This window comes from Orycteropus afer, unplaced genomic scaffold (assembly GCF_000298275.1).
Source record: "Orycteropus afer afer isolate SDZICR_OR568_19922 unplaced genomic scaffold, OryAfe1.0 scaffold00110, whole genome shotgun sequence".
Taxonomy (NCBI): domain Eukaryota; kingdom Metazoa; phylum Chordata; class Mammalia; order Tubulidentata; family Orycteropodidae; genus Orycteropus; species Orycteropus afer.
In genome coordinates, this window is record NW_006921697.1 from 3625395 (window position 1) to 3645801 (window position 20407).

At 45.1% G+C, this 20407-nt stretch overlaps 1 protein-coding gene across 1 annotated transcript in view; it reads left to right on the plus strand.

Moving 5' to 3' along the window:
• The window catches only part of ABLIM3 (actin binding LIM protein family member 3), a 95533-nt gene extending 77768 nt beyond the window's left edge, over positions 1-17765 (plus strand). Inside the window, exons 16-22 of the mRNA XM_007943652.2 lie at positions 1785-1932; positions 5215-5244; positions 5808-5866; positions 8004-8064; positions 8812-8819; positions 9316-9396; positions 17652-17765. Of these exons, the coding sequence (XP_007941843.1) occupies positions 1785-1932; positions 5215-5244; positions 5808-5866; positions 8004-8064; positions 8812-8819; positions 9316-9396; positions 17652-17765 (501 nt within the window). The remainder of the gene's footprint in view (positions 1-1784; positions 1933-5214; positions 5245-5807; positions 5867-8003; positions 8065-8811; positions 8820-9315; positions 9397-17651) is intronic.
• Positions 17766-20407: the final 2642 nt, after the last annotated feature.

The following is a 20407-nucleotide window of genomic DNA, read 5'->3' on the forward strand; positions in this document are numbered from 1 at the left end:
AATTACTCTATGACCCAGCAATTCCACTCTTAGGTACGCATCACTTAACATCTATGATAACGTCCTGTTTTCACAGATCCTTATGTGATTTGGACATTGTGCAAACACCATATTAAATATAGTACATATGTTTATATATATTTGGTACATATATATCAAAGCAACCCCCTCGCAAGCTGTGCTGGCTCACCATTAGTGTCCAAAGCCTCAGGGTTTGCAAACCTATACCTGCAGTTGGCTGCCTCTGGCCATCATGAGGAGCTCTTTGAGCAAACACCAGGGAGCCTGGTCAAATTAGAAGCCCCAGGGGTTGGAACTGAGGAGCCAAGTCCCAGTGTCTCCCTGCAGGCACCAACCTGCAGAGTGGCCAGGCAGGGGATGTGCATCTGAGCCACAATAGCTGGGCTGCTGCCATGGCTCAGGAGCTACAAACTAAAGGACCGAAGTCAGGCTGGGGCAGCCAAGGGAGCCAAGCCACAAACTCCATGCTAGCTCTACCTTCTGCTGCCCTTCCAAGCAGTCCCCTCCTCCCTGCCCCATGGTATATGAAATCAGGAATTGCCCAAACTGACAATAGGTGGAGCAGAGACTCAGACAGATACTGGTATGCCAGTGTTTGCTGCAGCACTTAACTCACAATAGCCAACAGGTGAAAACAACCCAAATATCCATCAACAGATGGATAAACAAAATGTGGTATATACATACAGTGGAATATTATTCAAGCATAAAACAGTACTGATAACATACTACAACTTAGATGAACCTTAAACAAATCATGCTAAGAAGTCAGACACAAAAGGTACATGCTATATGATTCCATTTATATGAAATATCCATAGAGACAGAACGTAGATTCATGGTTCCCAGGGGCTGGAGGGAAGGGAGAATAATTGTTGTTGTTGTTATGTGCCGTCGAGTCGGACCCAACTCATAGTGACCCCTCCTTGGGTTTCTGAGGCAGTATCACTATGGAAGTAGATTGCCCCATCTTCCTTCCAAGGAGTGGCTGGTGGGTTTGAACCGCCAGCCTTCTGGTTATCATTCAAGTGCTTTAGGCACTATGTTACCAGAGCTCCCAGGGAGAATAGAGCAGCTCCTAAATGTACACATAATTTTACTTTGGGTGATGCAAATGTTTTAGAATTAGATAGAAGTAGTTGCACAATATTGTGACTGTACCAAATGCCACTGAATTGTTCACTTTCAAATAGTTAATTTCATGTTATGTGAATTTCACCTCAATAAATAAAAATTTAAACTCAAACTCACTGCCAGTAAGTTGATTCCAACTCATAGTGACCCCCTTTGGATTCCCAAGGTGGTAAACTTTATGGAAGTAGATTGTCCAGTCTTCCTTCCACAGAGTGGCTGGTGGGTATAAACCACCAACCTTCTGGTTACCAGTCAAATGCCTTAGGCACTATGCCACCAGAGCTCCCTATTTAGTTAAAATAAAAAGTTGGGTGCCAGGAATTCCAACAGGAGTTTTGAGGAGACTCTCCTTGGCCCAGCTAGAGCCATCTTCTCATCTGTGAACCAATCACGAGGGCCAGGTCAATGTGATCATTGGCCAATCTTGCTTTTTGTGCCCAGTGGACTACTTGTGGGAGAGTGGTGAATCCCAACAGAAATGTGAATTCTGCAAGGAAGGAGGGATGCTGGAAGGCAAAAATGGCCGATATTCACTACAGTGAGTCAGCTGGCCTTTCCCAGGTCTGTTCCATCTCAGTGTTCTTTGCTTTACTCTAACTTCATGTTGCTCCTTCTTGCCCCCACCTCAGCTTCAGAGTGGAATTGGCAGACTGATTCTGAAGGAGGAGATGAAGGCCCGGTCCAGCTCCTATGCAGACCCATGGACCCCGCCCCGGAGCTCCACCAGCAGCCGGGAGGCCCTGCACACCTCCGGCTACGAGATGTCCCTCAATGGCTGTAAGTGCTGTCCTGAAGGCCTGACTCCTTCCAGAAGCCTGAGCCCTCCCCCCACACACACCGGATCTCTCCACATGGTATTGACAGAGCCTCTACCCCATGACTGGGGTGTCCACTTTGAGCTGGGAAGCACAGCCCATCTCCTCTCTCTGTCTTCATTTGCAATAGGTGCCTTACCACACACACATTTTACAGATGAGGAACTGAGGCATAGAAGGCTTTGATAACTTGCCCAATGTCACTCAGTTTATAAGTAAGATTGAGACCCAGTTCAATCTGACTCCAGAACCCAAAGACAAGATTTGTTGAGGACCTTCTAGCTGTGTACAGCTGCATTCTTCATCCATGAGAATATGGAGATGAACAGTTAGACAAGATTCTTCCTCTCATCAAGGCTGATATTCTAGAGCAGAGATTGGCAAATTATAATCTATGGGCTAAATCTGGTCCACCACCTGTTTTTGTAAATAAAGTTTTATTGGAACATAGCCATGCCCATTTTTTTTTTTTTATGTATTGTCTATAGTTGTTTTCTCTACAACAGCAGAAAGTAGTTACAATAGCAGTGAATAGTGGCAACAGATGACACAACTTTGCTTGCTGAAAGTGAGAAAGACTTGAAGCACTTACTGATGAAGATTAAAGATTACAGTCTGCAATATGGATTACATCTTAACATAAAGAAAATGAAAATCCTCACAGTTGGACCAATAAGCAGCATCATGACAAATGGAGAAAAGATTGAAGTTGTCAAAGATTTCGTTATTACTTGGTTCCACAATCAATGCCAATGGAAGCACCAGTCAAGACATCAGATGACGTATTGCACTGGGCAAATCTGCAAAAGACCTCTTAAAAGTGCTGAAGAGCAAAGATGCCTCTTTGAAGACTAAAGTGTGCCTAACTCAAGCCATGGTATTTTCAATCGCCTCTTATGCATGTGAGAGCTGATCAATGAATAAGGAAGACTGAAGAAGAACTGATGCTTTTGATTGTGGTTTTGGCAAAGAATACTGAAAGTACCATGGGCTGCCAAAAGAACTAACAAATCTGTTCTGGAAGAAGTGCAGCAGGAATGGCCAGACTTCATCAGACCTACTTTACTTACATTGTGAGGAGGGACCATTCCTTAGAGAAGGATATCATGCTTGGTAAAGTAGAGGGTCAATGAAAAAGGGGAAGGCCCTCAATGAGATGCATTGGCACAGTGGCTACAACAATGGGCTCAGGTATAACAAGGATTGTGAGGCTGTCACAGGACTGGGCAGTGCTTCATTCTGTTGTGCATAGGGTCACTATGAGTCAGAGCCAACTTGACGACACCTAACAACAATAGTGGCAACAGAGACAGATGACCTACAAAGCCTGAAGTTTGCTGACTTCTGTTCTAGAGGGTTAAGAGCTCAGCTGCTAACCAAAATGGTGGTGGTTCAAACCCACTAGACGCTCCACAGGAAAAAAGATGTGGCAGTCTGCTTTCATAAAGATTACAGCCTTTGAAACCCTATGGGGTAGTTCTCTTTTGTCCTATAAGTTCACTATGAGTCAGAATCAACTTAATGGCAACAGGTTTGTTTTTTGTTACTGTTCTGGAGGGAAAAGACAAACTATAAACATATTTAAAAAAACAGATAAATAATTTTGACTCCTTCTACTAGTCTGAGCCCTCCCAGACCTCTCCACGTGGTCTCAACAGAACCTCAACCCCATGACTGGGGTGTTGACTTTGAGCTAGGCATCCTGGGGAGCACAGCCCATTTCCTCTCTCTGTCTTCATTTGCAGTAGGTACCTTACCACCCCCACATTTTACAGATGAGGAACTGAGGCTTAGAAGGCTTGATAACTTGTCCAGTGTCACTCAGTTTATAACAAATGCCACCTCCTCTGGATAGACTTCTCCAGTTCTCAGAAATTCCCATGCAGTGGATGTATTACACTCTTCCTTGTGTTGCAGCCTAAGGCAGTAGAAGCAGAAAGCTACCCTGTAGGAACCACAAAGAGAAAGAGGACCTGACCTCAAACTCAGTCCCTTGGGCTAACAAAAGAGTCAGGAGAGTCTGCCCTCAAAGATTCACCCTAGCCTCTCCCACTCCCCTCCATCTCTGGAAGGCTTGCTTTCATCTAGAATACTGATATGGGGTCTTTGCAAGGATTGTGCTCTGCCCTGAGCACATGGCTGTGTTCCTGCCTCACTGGGGAATCTGAAGCCTTGACTTCCAGTCATGTCAATGTAAAGAAAAACATCTTTAAGAATCTGAGTGGCTCAAAGATAGAAGGGGCTACCTTCTGAGGTAGTGAGTCTCCCATCACTGCAAGTATAACAGAGGCTTGATGACCACTTATGGTAAGAAAGAGTTTAAGCATTTTGTCCTGGGAGTCTCTTGTTTTAAGCACCTCTCTGTTCCTAGACACACATATACTCTGTCTGCCTCCTCTCTTGTTGTTGTTATCTGTCCTTGAGCCAATCAATTCCCGCTCTTTCTTACCCCTGTGCAATTCAGTCCTGCCAAGAAAGTCCGTCTCAGATCAATACTTGAAAGGAAAAAAAAAAAACATGGGCTTTTTGTTTGTTTATTTTAACAAAATAATGCATATTCATTGAAAAAAAATAGTAAGTTCAGTTAATATACAGAAAAAAAAGGTATTAAAAATCTGTAGTCCACCACCCCAGTGAGCAGTTACAGTTTGACCAACTATGACCAACACTCAGCACTTAGGCTGAGAACACTAACCCAGAGGACATGGAGTATCAGATCATCTGCCCAAGGCTGTTACAGAAACACAGTCCTGAGTGGTGGGAAGACCATTCCCAGGAAAGCCACAGAGAGAAGGGCAAGAAGGCAGAGCTTCCAGGTCCAGTTCTGATGCCCGGCCCTGTCTGCTCTTGCAGTGGAATGGAGGTGACTGTACTAAGAAGTCAGGTGACTTTCTTATTTGACCACTTGAAAATTCTTAAGCAATGGAGGTGGCAAGATGCCAAGAGAGCAAACACAGGAAGGCCTTCTGAGAAGACCATGGTCTGTTTGATCAAGGAAGACAATTATGGATAGTAGAAGAAACTATTTCTTATACTTACATGTACTGGACATTTGTATGCTGTCACCCTTGGTCCTCACAATGATCCAGAATGTAGAGAGATTATTGTCACCCATATTATAGACGAGAGAATTCAACCCTATTCAATGGCATCCATGCAACATGGATGCAATTTGCTGTCCATCCTGTACCATGTCTGTCTGTCCCCATGAACACTGCTGATCTCTGGTTTTTCTCTGTTGCAGCCCCTCGGTCCCACTACCTCGCTGACAGCGGTATGTCCTACCCTACCTTCAGCCCCACTGTGTTATATGAGGGCCAGAGCTGAGTACCCCATAGTTCCTCTATAGTTGTGATAGTCAAACAACATGGATGTCCCAGCACGTCAAACAGTCCATCCTATTGTTTTTGTTAGATTGTGGACCCTGATTTTTGGTTCTGGATCCATGGTTACCCGGCCCAGTATCTCTAGGAGAAAGAAAAGTGAGAGAGAGATAGCAAGCCTCTCCACTGATGTAGGAACCTCCCTGCCTGGGTTCTGAACTTGAGCCACTAACTCATCTCCAATCCAGGACCTTTGTCTAGAGTCCAGTGCACAGAGGTCCATCATAGGAGGCTAAATGCAGGTTGAAACCAGAACAAAGTGAATGGGTGCCTCAGGGTAGTGAAGTGCCCTATACACAGTCACATCACAAGTCTGAAGAACAGACAGGAATTTCTGGTGGTCTCTGGCAACATTGGGTTGGAAAATATAATGGTCATTTGCAACCAGATGACTTCAGACTGAGGGACCATTGGCATAGGGCTTCTGGTGATTTCTCTGGCTCCTTCTTTTCAGATCCTCTCATCTCCAAATCAGCCTCCCTGCCTGCCTACAGAAGAAATGGGCTGCACAGGGTAAGAGAACTGCACTGGGGAACACTGCCCCAAGGTGCTAACAATCCTGCATTAGCTCGTTGTTCTGGTGATTATTTATGGGTGAAACCCTAGTGGGTTAACTGAAAGAATGCAGTGGCACTGACTACTGTACTCTCCTTATCTTCTGTGTGAAAAGTGCCCCCAAGAGAGAGGCTGGAGAATAATTAATACTTAACCGAGCAATTACTATGTGCCAGTAATTTACATGTATGAGTTTTATATGTATGAACTTTACATGTATGAACTCATTTAGCCTTCACAACCCTGGGAGGTGGTTACTATTATCAACTCTATTTTGTGGATAAAGAAATAGAGGCACAGAGTGATAAGGTGACCTGCCCAACCTCTCATACCCAGTAAGTGGAAGAGTCAGCTCAAATCCAGGCCAACTGATTGCACAGCCCACACTTGCTGCCATGCCCCACTCTCCTCTGATATCACTGTTGTCCTCTGGGCTCTTTGACCATCTGTGATGGAATGCCTGAATGGGAACAGGAAGTTGTTTTAAGGGCTGACAAGGAATTATGAATTTGTTAGCAAGAAAAGAGGCTGGGTGACTGGACAAGCGATCTGACAGAAGGGCAGGCACTTTGAGATAGATGCTTATTACTGAGCACATATTAAGTGCTGGGCACTGTTCCCAGTGCTGAGGGGACTTCAGTGACTGAAGTCATTGCTCCCAGGGAGCTTACATACTATTTGGGGAGACGGACAATGAGCAAATGGGTGTGCAATATGATGTCAGGTCCTCACAAGTGCTAGGATGGAAAACAAAGCAAAAGGAAGAGGAAGAAACAGTCAGAGAGGGCTAAATCTAAACAAAGGTCTGAGTGAAGGGAGGGACCTCACCACGAGAAGATCTGCAAGAGCCACCCAGATGGACAGAAGCACTGTGTCAAAGACGCTGACCAAGAAGGCACAATGAGCCAGATGAATCTTGAGAGGGTTGTCATTAGGGCCATGCACACTGGGTTAGGACTTCAGAGAGTTCTCAGCAGGTACCATGTGTTCCACCTAGAGGTTTTTTGTTTTTTGTTTTTGTTAAAAATATACACAGCAAAACATACACCAATTCAACAATTTCTACATGTATGACTCGGTGACACTGATTTGACATTGATTATATTTTTCAAGTTGTGCAACCATTCTGACCTTCCTTTTCCAAATTGTTCCTCCCCATTGACATAAACTCACTGTCCCTCAAGCTTCCTATCTAACCTTTTGAGTTACTGCTGTCAGTTTGATCCCATACAGATAGTTCTTTAAGAGACCACAGTGTTCAAGGAAGACGCTCTTTATTAGTTAAGCTAAACTACTGTTTGGTTTCAAGAAGACTTCAGAAGTAATTATTACTTATAGTTTAAGTATTATCTCCGGGCAGTAGTTTTTGGGATTCATCCAGCCTCCATGGCTGCAGACTGACTTGGGTTTTCATGGATCTCTTCAGCTGTTATGTGGTGAAGAGACTGCAGAGGGACAGGAGTGGAAACTGGAGCCCTGTTGGGAGACTAATTTAGGGTGAAGCACAAAAAAGGGATCAGCAGTGGCTGGTGCTGAAAATCTACCAGCTGATGAGGAGCACACAGAACCCATGCTTACCATGCTCAGAGTCTAGATATTCACCCACTCAACAGGTGTTCACTGAAAGCTTATTACATTACCCAGGTAGTATTCTGGTGCTTAACATGCATCAGGGACCAAAACAGACAAAGACCCTGCACCATGGAGCTTATATTCTGGTAGGGAGTAACAGAAATAAGTCAAATTTTATAAAATGCTAAAATGTAGTAAGTGCCATAGAAAAAAGTAATTGAGAGATTGGGACTGCAGGGAATGGGAGAATTACACTTTTAAATAGAGTGGGCTGAGTGGATCTTATAGAAAAAGAAGCATTTGAGCAATAAAAGGAAAAATGACTCCTTACTGAGGCTCTATGGGCCAGGGACTCTGCTAGATGCTAGGGATATGGTGGTGAGTTAGATCACCTCAACATGAGACTGAGGCTTCTGAGATGCCCCAGGTCCCACCTGCCCAACTCTGCTTTCTAGAGATGGTGAGAATATCAGGGGGCACAGGTGAGCTTATCTCATGCCATCTGGCTTCTGTCTCCCTGCAGACACCCAGCGCAGACCTATTCCACTATGACAGCATGAACGCAGTCAACTGGGGCATGCGAGGTGAGTGTGGCCCTACGTGTCTGCCAGGAGGGGCCTCCTGGATGTCAGAGGGACTTCGAGATTCCCCACCTATCACTTGCTCACCTTCCTTTCAGGGAAGGCTGCAGCTTCCTTCCAAATCCTAAGTTCCCACTCTCTTTCACATCCTATTCCATACCTTCCCCCCTGCTTCCCTCATCCTCTCAAATCAAATTGCCTTGAGTAATTGATCCCCAGGCCATCTGTCCCATCTGGGTCCCAGAGCCATCAGCATGCTGTTCTCCCTCATACCATTCAACTAGAGATGTCTGCCAGCTCTAAAAGAGAGAGACACACTAGATGCACACTACTTCCAGTAAAGATTCCATGAACTTCCTACTCTCTGTCCATGATGCCCCCATGCCTGTCACCACCAGTTCCTACAAGCAGGCAGGAGAAAGACCCACACCAAAGCCCCAGGTAGATTCTGCCAGGAGATGAAAGGAAGGTCTCACCCATGGTCTTCACTGTCACAAATTCTTCCCAGTTCTACTCTAAATATCTAAACAGACACTTTTTTCTAAGAACTGTATCTCTAGATCAGCCCAACCCCTAACTCCAGCCATCTGTTGTGCTCATACCAGCCTTGATTATCCTCCATGGTGAATTCAGCAAGGACAGGGGCTCTGGCTGGTCATGTAAGAGGAGAGGTGGACACAGAAGCCAGTGGAGGGATGCAAAGCAAACTCTGATGGGTTTCCATTGTGTGTGTCTCTTTTCTCTCCACAGAGTACAAGGTAAAGGCTGTATTAGACCCTGGGGGTCACTGGGACCCTGGTAGCAGCTACATTGGGGACCAGCAGACGGGTATCATCAATGTCTATGCAGAGAAGAGGACATGTATAAATAACCCCAAAGGTCTTTTCAAGACTAACATGCCTCCTTGGCCCCGAATTCTTGGCTCCTGAAATCAAACAGGTCCCCTGGACCTAAGGTCTCTCTAGGGGCTTATCAATTACCAAATATTGACATTTACATTCTGGAGACCTTGTGCCCACATTACTGCCAAACATTGCTAAGCTTAGCAGTATTAGAGAAATGCTTGGGCTTTATGTTTTAGAAGAAGGTGCCTCAGGGCTGTTTGGCAATCCCACGGATAACAGATCCAGTCCTCCAGACTTGAATCTCTGGCCTCCTCTGGATGGAGGAGGGGGCCATGTACAAAATCTGGCTGAAAGGGACAGGCCCACACACTCCCTCAAGCTGGAAACACCAACCCCCTTTCCTCCTTAGATCTACCCTTATGAACTGCTACTGGTGACCACAAGAGGAAGAAACCGACTGCCCAAGGATGTGGACCGGACTCGTTTGGAGGTGAGTGTAGAAAACCAAGTAGGAAGTTTGGAGTTTGGAGGGATTCCAGAGGTTCCCTGATCTAACCTGCTTCAGGGATAAGATGAGGGTATAAGCAGCTTTAAGGTCACACAGCTTGTTGAGAAAGCCAAGATGTGGGCCTAAGTTTTTCCTCTGCCCAAGGCTGTTCATGCTATTCTATGCTGCCTTCTTTTCCATTCAATTAGCATCTGTAGTACACAATGATAGGCATCCCCACCTGGGCTGATGCTTCTGAAGCCATAGGAGGAGAATTAGATTGGCTTGTACCCTCAAGGGGCTTGCAGTCTGGTTGAGAAGAAGACATGCACTGGTTTTATCCAGTATTATACAGATGACTAGTGTTTGTAATATAAGACAGGCTGGGGGAGGCAGCAGTGTGCACAAGCTAAAAGCCTAAATCTCAAATCAGACTCACTAGGTTCAAACTCTGCTTCTGCCATCACTAGGCAGTCAGTTTTGGTCAAGTTACCACCTCCCTTGGTTTTTGCCCCTGTAAAGAGGGGCCAATTGTACTGTCTCCCTCATAGGGTTGCCAGGAGAATGAAATGATACTGTCCACCTATAGCCCTTTTCACTAACTGACACATGATAAATACTGAATAAATGTTAGACTGTTATTATTCAGAAAGGACCACAAAGGTCTAGACTAGTTGGCATAGGCTTTTGGAAGAGGAAGGGTTTGCTAGACCTTGAAGGTGGCAGGGTTGGATGGATAGACAGAGGGCAGTGGGAACAGCATGAAGGACCAGGAGCAAGCCTGGATATGGCAGTAGGGCATTTAAGCAGCTCAGTCCACTTGGTGGAGAGCCCCAGGACCTAGTCACCTCTGACCCATGAACACACTCTGCCCTTTATACCATAGTGCCTCCCCCTCTCCCTAGAACATCCTTCTTGTCTCATCAGCCTCCTACCCCTCAGAGATCCAATCAAGTGATCCCTATGGCTAAAAGCCTCCCCCAGCTCTTCTCTATGATGAGCCTCTCCCCTCTTCCTCTAGCTTCCATAGCCCTGTGTCCAGAATGCAGATCAAGCACCTCTTACCCTCTTTGTGCCAGGAAACTTATCCATTTCCTCCCCCAGACCCTAAGCTTCCTAGAGGCAAAGATGTCTGTCGTCTACCACAGAGTCTGGACTAAAAGAGGTATCAGAAGGTATCTGTGACACTGAATGCAGGCCACTTAATGGAAAGGCTCAGAGCCACTTGGGAAGGGCATAGGAACCTCCTTTGACATGACTACTGAGGGTCGAAGGTTGGCAACTAGGAGTTCCAAAGTGGTGCAACAGCTAACATCCTTGGCTGCCAAACTGGAAGGTTGGACGTTTGAGTCAGTCCACCCACAGGCACCTCAGAAGGAAGACCTGGTGATCTACTTCTAAAAAACCAGCCATTAAAAACCCTGTGGAGCAGTTCTATTCTGACACCATGGGGCTGTCAAGAGTCAGATCAACCCAACAGCAACTGGTTTAGAGCATTGGTACAGAATATGAGGGGCCAGGAAGCTCTGTGAGTCCATCCAGACTTAGCATCCTGGTTAGAAGCCCAAGAAAGTGAATGATTCTTCCCATATTTGTAGCAAGAGCCTTCTTTCACTGTGTAGCAGTGTCTGTGGTGCTGAAGGGACAGCTCCCACAGCTGGCATGCAACCATCATTGAGATGGAAATATTTGGCAACTTGATTGGCCCTCCCCGTTCTCCTTCATCCTATAGGGCACCCAGAAGCTCAGGCCAAGGAAGCTCAACCTTCCCTGAGCATCAGGGTCACCCAGGGAGCTTTTAAAAAATACCAATACAGGGCCTCACCCCAGGCCAAGTAAATCACAATCTGGGGGAGCAGCCCAGGCCTGTGAATTTTTTTAAAGCTATCTTAGAGGAAATATAGCCAGAATGCTCCTTAGAAGCAAGGATGGTGAGCCTTTGCCTCTCATACTTTACATATGTTATCAGGATGGACCAGTCCTGAAGAAGGATATCATGCTTGGTAAAGCAGATGATCAGTGCAAAAGAGGAAAACTCTCAATGGAATGGATTGACACAGTGACTGCAACAATGGGCTCAAGCACAGCAAATACTGTGAAGATAGCACAGGACCAGGCAGTGTTTTGTTCTGTTGTATATGGGGTCGTTATAAGGCAAAACTGACTTGATGGTACCTAACAACAACCAAAAACCAACCAAACTCACTGCCATAAAGTCAGTCCCAACTCATAGCAACCCCCATTAGGTTTCCAAGACTGTAAATCTTTACAGAAGCAGTCTGCCTCATCTTTCTTCCAGAGAACAGCTGGTGGGATCAAATCACTGGCCTTTTGGTTAACAGACAAATGCTTTAACCACTATGCCATCAGAGCTCCCTCTAACAGCAACAGTAACAGGCAATCCTAATGTGTGGCCAGAGCTGAGACCACTGTGCTAGAGGCACTGTACTAGCTCCCTGAACCAGTTCAGGGAGGGGACTGAGGAAGGGAAACCCTGAATCTGTCCTCGCAAAGCTCAGAGTACAGACATTCATTCATCCAGCAAGTATTTATTGAAAACCAATTATATATTTGTTGTTGTTATGTGCTGTCGAGTCGGCCCCAACTCATACCGACCCCTCCTTGGGTTTCCGAGGCAGTATCACTACGGAAGTAGGATTGCCCAACCTTCCTTCTGAGGAGTGGCTGGTGGGTTTGAACCGCCAGCCGTCTGGTTAGCAGGCAAATGTCTTAGCCACTATGCTACCAGAGCTCCCAATTATATATATATATATCAGGTACTGTTGTTACTGTTGTAGGTGCTTATGATAAAGCAGTGAAAAGGGCTGGGCAATCTACTTCCATAGTGATACCACCTCGGAAACCCAAGGAGGGGTCACTATGAGTCAGATCCAACTCAACGGCAGTGCATTGCATTACATTGCGTTGCCCTCTTGCAGCTGGCATTCTTTCATGAAGAGACAGGCACTAAACAATACAAATAATGATAAATGATATTTATGTTAGATGCCAATAAGTGCTGAGGAAAAGTAGAACAGGATGAGGCGGAATGGGAGTTAGGTGGAGGGATGATTTGTCATTTTAAATAGGGTGGTCAGAGTAGATTTCATTTCAAACATGACATTCCAGCAAAGGCATGAAGGAGGTAAGGGAGTTAGCTGTGCTTATATAGAGAGAAGGAGTCCCTGGGCAGTTCAAACAGTTAACATATTTGGCTGCTAAACTAAAGGTTGGAGATTCAGGTTCACCCAAAGGCACCTCAGAAGAAAGGCCTGGCAATCGACTTCCAAAAAATCAGCTATTAAAACCCCTATGAATCTCAGTTCTTATTCTGACACACATGGGGTATCCATGAGTCAGAATCAGCTCAGTGGCAACTTAGCTGGTTTTCTTATATATTCAAGGAAGAGTATTTGAGGCAGAGGGACAAGCTGGATGCCCAACCCCAATAGGAGTGAGTCTGGTGTGTTTGAGGATAGCAGGGGGCAGTGTGACTAGGTCAAATGAGTGCAGGGGAGAGTGGAGGAAGAGAGATCAGAGGAAGTTCACACAGGGCCACAGGCTGCTGCAGTGACTCCGGCTTTGGCTTGAGTGCAATGAGGAACCATTGCAGGTCCTGAATAGAGGGGTGATGTGATGAGCGAATTATGTGATGGTGACCCATGACTGAATGCTCACTACATGCCAGCCGCTGGGTTGAGCACCTGGCCCGTGTCATCTCATTCACCTTCATAGTATCTATGAGGCTCCAATTTTCTGGAATAAGAAATTGAGGCTCTGAGAGATTAAATAACTTGGCCCAGATCAAGACCTAGGTCTTCTTGAGGTTTAAATCTTTGTAACATCTGTGTGAATGTAAAATGGTTAGGGGTGTTAGGTGTCTAAGAAGTTGGAGGAGAAAAGAGGTTTGAGCCAACCCATAAAGGAGGGAGAGGAGAAATCTTAGTCTCCTTTCAGCATGTCCTATTGTACACAGCTTACTTGAGACCTGAAGTCTTTGTTGTTTCAAAGGAACTGTTGAATCAATTCTGACTCGTGGTGACCCTATAGGACAGAGCAGAACTGCCCCCATTGGTTGTAATCTTTGTGTGTGTGTGTATGTGTGTGTGTGTGTGTGATCTGGGTGAAGATTTACAGAGCAAATTTGCTTTCCATACAGCAGTTCACATATACTTTGTCTCATGTCATTGACCATAGTTTACCAGAATGCAACAGCTCCCCTCCCACTTCCTCCCAGTGGCCATCCCTCCATACTCTCCTGCCCCCTGAGCTGTGCATAAGCAGCCCTTCCTTCTCCCATGATTGTTCTCTCCAGGGCATGTGTCTACTTGAGGTAAATGTTTAACTCACATGCCTGTACTTTGTTTGGCTGGAAACCACAGGTGTGGGTTCAATTCCAGACCTGAAGGGCAGCTAGGGGCCATAGTCTCAGTGGTTCCATCAGGCTCTATTGGACCAGCAAACCTGGTCCCCACTATCTTTTTTTTTTTTCCCCCTCCAAATAAAGAGTTTTGTTCCACATTGCTCTCCCTCTCTATCCAGGATCTCCTATATCCCTTCCAAGTGGATGACAATGGTATTGGCTGTAATCTTTACAGGAGCACATCACCAGGTCTTTTTTCTGCAGAGCAACTGATAGGGTTGAACCGCTCACCACTCAGTTAGCAACCAAGCACTTAACCACTGTACCATAAGGCCTCCTTAGGCTGAATCTATTGTTGTTTTCTGTTGAGTCCATTATGACTCATACCACCATATATGACAAAGTGGAACTACCCCATCTGGTTTTCTAGTCTGTAATCTTTATGGGAGCAGATTGTCAAGTCTTTTCCCCACCTAGCCACTGGGTGGGTTCCAGCCACCAACCTTTTGATTAGCGGCTGAGTACTTAACCATTTTGTCTGCAGGGCTCCTTAGGCTTTGTCTGCCACTCCCTTATACCCAGGTTCATAGAGCACATTAGAGAAAACCAGCTAGAGAATCAATACTAATGACCAGCAGCAACCCCCATTCCCCTAAAAAAAAGACCAAATGAGACTCCACTATAGTTCCTTTCAGTCTTTACTATGGAAAGAAGAGAGGAGAACTCCCTCATGTCCAAAGTGTTATTTCAGCACTCTCATGAGTGAAAGTAAAACAAATACAGACAAGTTGATAGTTTAAAGAGCAGAGGCACTGTCTCCACTGGTAGAAACTTAGAGGGTCTAACAACCAAGTGTGATGTGTGGATGCTCTTTGATCCTTATTCAAACAAACAAACAGTAAAAAAAAAAAAAAAAAGGCATTTTTAAGATAACCAGGGGAATTTTGTTGTAGTTGTTGTTGTTACATATGGTGGAGTCAGCTCTGACTCATAGCGACCCCATGTACAACGGAATGAAACACAACCTGGTCCTGTGCCAGCCTTGCTAAACCTGAGCCCCATCATTGCAGCCACTGTGTCAATCCATCTCATTGAGAGCTTTCCCCTTTTTTGTTGACTTTCCGCCATACCAAGCACGATATCCTTCTCCAGGGAATGGTCCCTTCTGACAACATGGCAGGTATTAAATTAAGTGATTCAGAGGAATTATTATTCATTTTTCTTAGCCGTGTTCATGAAATTATAAGAGAAAATAGCCAGTATTTTTTAAATGCATTTGGATGCATTGGCAGTGTTTGTTGTTGTTGTTAAGTGTGATTGAGTCTGTTTCAACTCACAGCAACCCCATGTGACAAGAGTAGAACACCCTGTAGGGTTTGCATGTAATCTTTACAGGAGCAGATCTCCAGGTCTTTATCTCACAAAGCCACTAGGTGGACTTGAACTGCCAACCTCTTGGTTAAGTGCCAAGGGCTTAATTATAGTTCCACCAGAGCTTCTATGACACAGTGTCTAAGGTTTGTTTTAAAATACTTCAGCAAAGAAAACAAGAGAGGAAGTAGATAGATAGAGCAAATCTTGGCAAACTCAGAAAATCTTGGCAAAATTATCAAGGCAAACTCTTTAAAATTTTTGAATCTGGATAATGGACATGATTGTGCATTATACTATATGTTCTAGCTTTATGTGTTTTTGAAATTTTCCACAATAGAAAGACTTGGTTATGAATTTTTTTTTAATGGGCCAGGCCACAAGGGCAGAGAGAACATTCTGTATTTGAAGTCAAGCTTTGCTGTCAGCTCTGCTACTTACCTGTCCTCTTTCTCTCCTCCTTCCCTTTCTCCCTCTTGGACAAATGTCATTTTAATTCTGAGTTTTGGTTTTCTCTTCTTGAAATTGGGTCAAAATAATTCCTGGTTTTCAGAGTAGTAAAAATCATACCAAACCCACTGCCATAGCAACCCTATAGGACAGAGTAGAACTGTCTCATTGGGTTTCCAAGGCTGTAAATCTTTACAGAAGCAGATTGTCTCATCTTTCTCCCATGGAGCGGCTAGTGGGTTTGAACCAGCAACCTTTTCGTTAACAGCTGAATGCCTTAACCACTGCACCACCAACAGAAACGATTAACTGAGAAAAAAGAGAATGGAAGTGCAGTTATAAACTAATGACCCCAATAGAAATGCAGCAAGGATTGGTGGGTGTTATTCAGTACCAGCAGGTACTGAAAGGAGTCTCTAAACCAAAAAATGAAACTCACTGCCATCGAATCAGTCCCTACTCATAGCGACCCCTCCTTAGGTTTCCGAGGTGGTGTCTCTACAGAAGTAGATTGCCCAACCATCCTTCCAAGGAGAGGCTGGTGGGTTTGAACCTCCAGCCTTCTGGTTAGCAGTCAGTGCCTTAGGCACTGTGTCACCAGAGTTCCTGAAAGGAGTCTCTGGGTGGTGCAAACAGTGAACGTGTTCTTCTGCTGCCTGGAAGGTTGGAGGTTGAAGTCCACCCAGAGGCACCTGGGAAGAAAGCCCTGGGGATCTACTTCCTAAACATCACCACTGAAAACCCATGCAACACAGTTCTACTCTGTCAAAGTTGACTCAACAGCAAATGGTTTTAAGTATTGAAAAACTTGACTCAAAGTCACCTTTGCTTAAGGTTGTGGAAATATGGCCAGAATGTTAGTTCACAATGACAATAGGCAGAGAACTGGCTAATTATTATGGGGCTGTATACATAATCTTCACTGCATCTCCTTTCAGTTCTCTAATATAATTGCTACCAACAGGTCAGTACAGTGAACCTAGTAAGTTTGCAGGCAGGATATAAGCCACATATATTTCTCTTTTAAAACTTAATTTTAGCTTCTTATTTTGAAAAATTCCAAACCTCCAGAAAAGTTGCAAGAATAGTACAATGAACAGCCATCTACCTTCACCTAAATGGACCAGTTCTTACCACTTTGCTATGTCTTAAGGAGCTCTGGTGGCATAATGCCTAAGGCATTTGACTGCTCACCAGAAGGTTGGTGGTTCAAACCAAGCAGCCACTCTGCAGAAGGAAGACTGGGCAATCTACTTCCAGAAAGATTTACTGCCTCGGAAACCCAAAGAGGGTGGTGATGAGTCAGAATCAACTTGATGGCTGTGAGTTTTGGGTTTTTTGTTTGTTTGTTTATTTTAGGGTTTTTTTGGTTTTAAATGCTATATGTTTCTAACTCTAAAAGCTTTGACAATGTATCGCACTTTCCAGGCTACTTGAAAAGGAGAAAAGGAGGGAGAGAGGGAATAAAGAGAGAAGAAAGCTGTCATGGAATGCAGAACATTATTCATCAACATTGAATAATGCTTGATCTTATGTGTCCTGTTTTCAAATAAGGAAGAAATGAAAGGACATTTCAGTGGATGGAGAACTATGAACAGTCATTTTTTTCATGACCTGGCCTGAGAAACAGCCTTCCGGTCCATTTATAAAAATATTAATAAGAGGAAACGTACCCTAAAATCTTGAAAATGCCTCCCTTCCCTTCCAAAGCGGAATGGGATACCATTCATCCATACTCGCTTTTGGACTCAAAATGCAAGAAGCAGGGATGCAAAAAGGTGAGGTGAGTCAGAAGCTTAGGTGAAGCGTGAGTCCTACTGGAGTCCAGGGCAGGGGAGGCCCAGAAACAGGCAGCCAGAGAGTGAGGCCCTTCAGACAGACCAGCTACAAAGGCCACTCCAGGAAGACACTCATTCACTCAATCATTCATTATGCAAATACTTATTACAGGACTTCCCCAGGCCCAGGGGGCCCAGTGGGAGCACAGAGTAACTGTTCCTGCCTCCACCACCCCCCAGCCTCCACCTCCCATCCTCATGCTCTTCTTCCTTTGTCCCCTTCCACCTCCTTTCAGCGCCACCTGTCCCAGGAAGAGTTCTACCAAGTGTTTGGCATGACCATCTCTGAATTTGACCGGCTGGCCCTCTGGAAGAGGAATGAACTGAAGAAGCAAGCCCGGCTGTTCTAGGCGGAGGCTCTATAAATATATATATGCATTTATATAAAGATATATGTAAAATCTCTATACTGAAGCTCGGTATAATCCTCTGTTGTGTAACGGGACACACTGCCTGCCATGAGACTTGCTTGTCTGTACTGCCAGGCAAGCCCACGTCATCAAAATATTTTTATGCTCTTACTTTCTCTTTTCTAAGTGCTGTAGGATTTGGGAAGGGATTTGAGGGGGACTCCCATCTTTTGCTGGGGATCCTTTTTATACTGAAACATCTATCCTAACTCAAGTCCCACAAGACCCAACTCTCTTTCCTAAAGGAGGTGCCTGAAGAAGTCTCTCTTCTCTCTGTTTTTTGGCCCTTTTCCCAGGTTTCCAGGGCTCATGCTGACCATGCAGTTTTCACACCTTATTGGCCCCAGAGGGGCCCCCCACCGCATAGAGGATCCACAGGGATCTCCCAAAATCACAGAGCACCTTTGAGAACCATGAAGAATTTTTTCATCAACCCCACTTAGGAGTTCGGTGCTCTCTGGGGATGATGCAGTTACAGCGTTACAAGTGTGAGCCTCAAATCTACTGGTGACACCAGTAAACAGAAGTGAATAGGGCCCTGGCCTCTCCTCAGCTCTTTAACTCTCCTCTTTCTGTCCTTTATCCTTACCTCTCCTTTGTCCAAATCTAGGACTCATGGTAAGAAAAGAGAAAAGGCACTTGCATTTCCTCCACCACTTCTGCATGGCTCCATAGCCTGACCTGTTTGCCTGGCCCTAACTTGGAGAAAAGAACAGAAGGGGAGGGAATTGGGGTGGGAGATAGAACAGGGCACCTGTTGGAATTGGAGCTGCAGAACCACCTGGACCCTCCTCTTTCCCTCACTTCCCCCAGCACCCCCAATCCTTCCCCCTTTGAGGAGAGGCCCATTCCTGCAGCCTGTATTCTTCAGCCTTACTACAATCTATGTGCCTGACAACTCAACACACCACAGGGCTAACATTCCCACTATTGCTCCAACCGAACAACTAGGTGGACAACTTCTAACCACCCTTCTAGAGGGGAATAGGTCACATCCTGAAGAAAGGCTCTAGGTCTATGCCTGCTGGTCCCTGGGCTGACAGGGCAACTGCACTGGTCCCCTGCCAGCCCTCAGCCTGCTCTGCAAAGATGGCCATGTTTTATAGGGGAAATTTTTGGAAGAGCAGCTGCTTGAGATTCCAAAATGAAGGGTTGGTCAACACTTTGTGACCATCCTGGATTTCCCTGTTGGCTGCCTTTCCTGGCCCCTTGCCTTCTGGAACAGGAGTGAAAAGCTTAAACTTCTCCCCTCTCCAAACCTCCTGAGTTGGTGATGTTTGGTGGGGGCTCTTCCTCCATGGAGTCACCTTGATTTGGAGCATTTTGAAGTCATGGAGGTAGGAATGAAGAAGTGGAAGTGGCAAAGAGTAATGATTCTCAAGAGGTTGGTCATGCGACACAGCAGATGTAGAACTGAGTTCAATTCACCATACTTCACTGAGCACTTGCTGATCCTGAGCACTTGCTGTCTATTGAGCACTGAATGGGAAAGGGGGTACAAACACTGAGTGAATCAACATAATGTGAAACATGTACCTAAACCCAATGGCTGTAAGCAGAAAGTGATAGGAGAGGGCATGAGAAAGTGGCATTGCTGAAAAGGCCTATGCAGCTGTTGCAGATCAGGAAGAGCTTTCCAGAAGAGATTGTGGTTGAGCAAATTCAAGAAGAATCTTCTATAAACTGGGAAGAGACTGAAAGTTACAAGGGTGATGGGATGAGGGGCTGGAAGGAAGGTCTCATATACTTGCACTTAAAATGTCAACTCCCTGCAACTTCTCTTTTTGGCCAATGTCTTTCAACTTTCCTGACCCTTTAGAAATGTCCCCAGCCAGACACAATCATTGAAACGGCCTCATTATCACCAGTTGAGAACTTGGCAAGGTTGAAGGGCTTTTGTTGTCGTTGGATATTTTTGTTTCCCATAAAAGCACATAATTTCAACCCAGGCTTGTGTCCTTTTGTTGTTTTCTAGAATGAGTGGAAATGAGTGAAGTGGGAAAAGGCTGAACCATGCCCATTTTTCAAAGTAAAAAGAGCCCAGAGGTCAGCCTCTCCCTTGGCCTCAATTTCTCCTTCTGCAAAATGGGAAAGTGTAAAGAGGTTAAGCGTCACCCAGATTGTACCCTCCAGAATACACTGTCCCACATTATATTAGTGATGTGTCAACCAAAAGAAAAATTTGTGATCAAATAATCAGAATAATTCTTCATTTGTGAGCACCAACTTTGCGCCAAATTCTTTGCTAAGGACTTGACACCCATCATCTCATTAAAGCCTTGATAATAACCCAACAGATAGCCATTATTCTTAGCCCCATTTCATAGTGAGGAGAAAGCTTTGAAGAGGACACATATTTACCTTTGGTGGAGCTGAGAGTCCACTCCAGCCTGTCTGACTGGAGAGACCAGCTTATCCACTCTTTGTCAGGATGAAAGTCAGGATGTTTTCAGCTGCAAGTAAAGTACACCCCAATCAAAGTGACTTAAGCAATGAGGACACATATTGTCTTACATAACTGAAAGTCCACGGTCTAGGACTTGGTGATGCCATTGAGAGCCCTGGTTCATTGCACCTTTTCA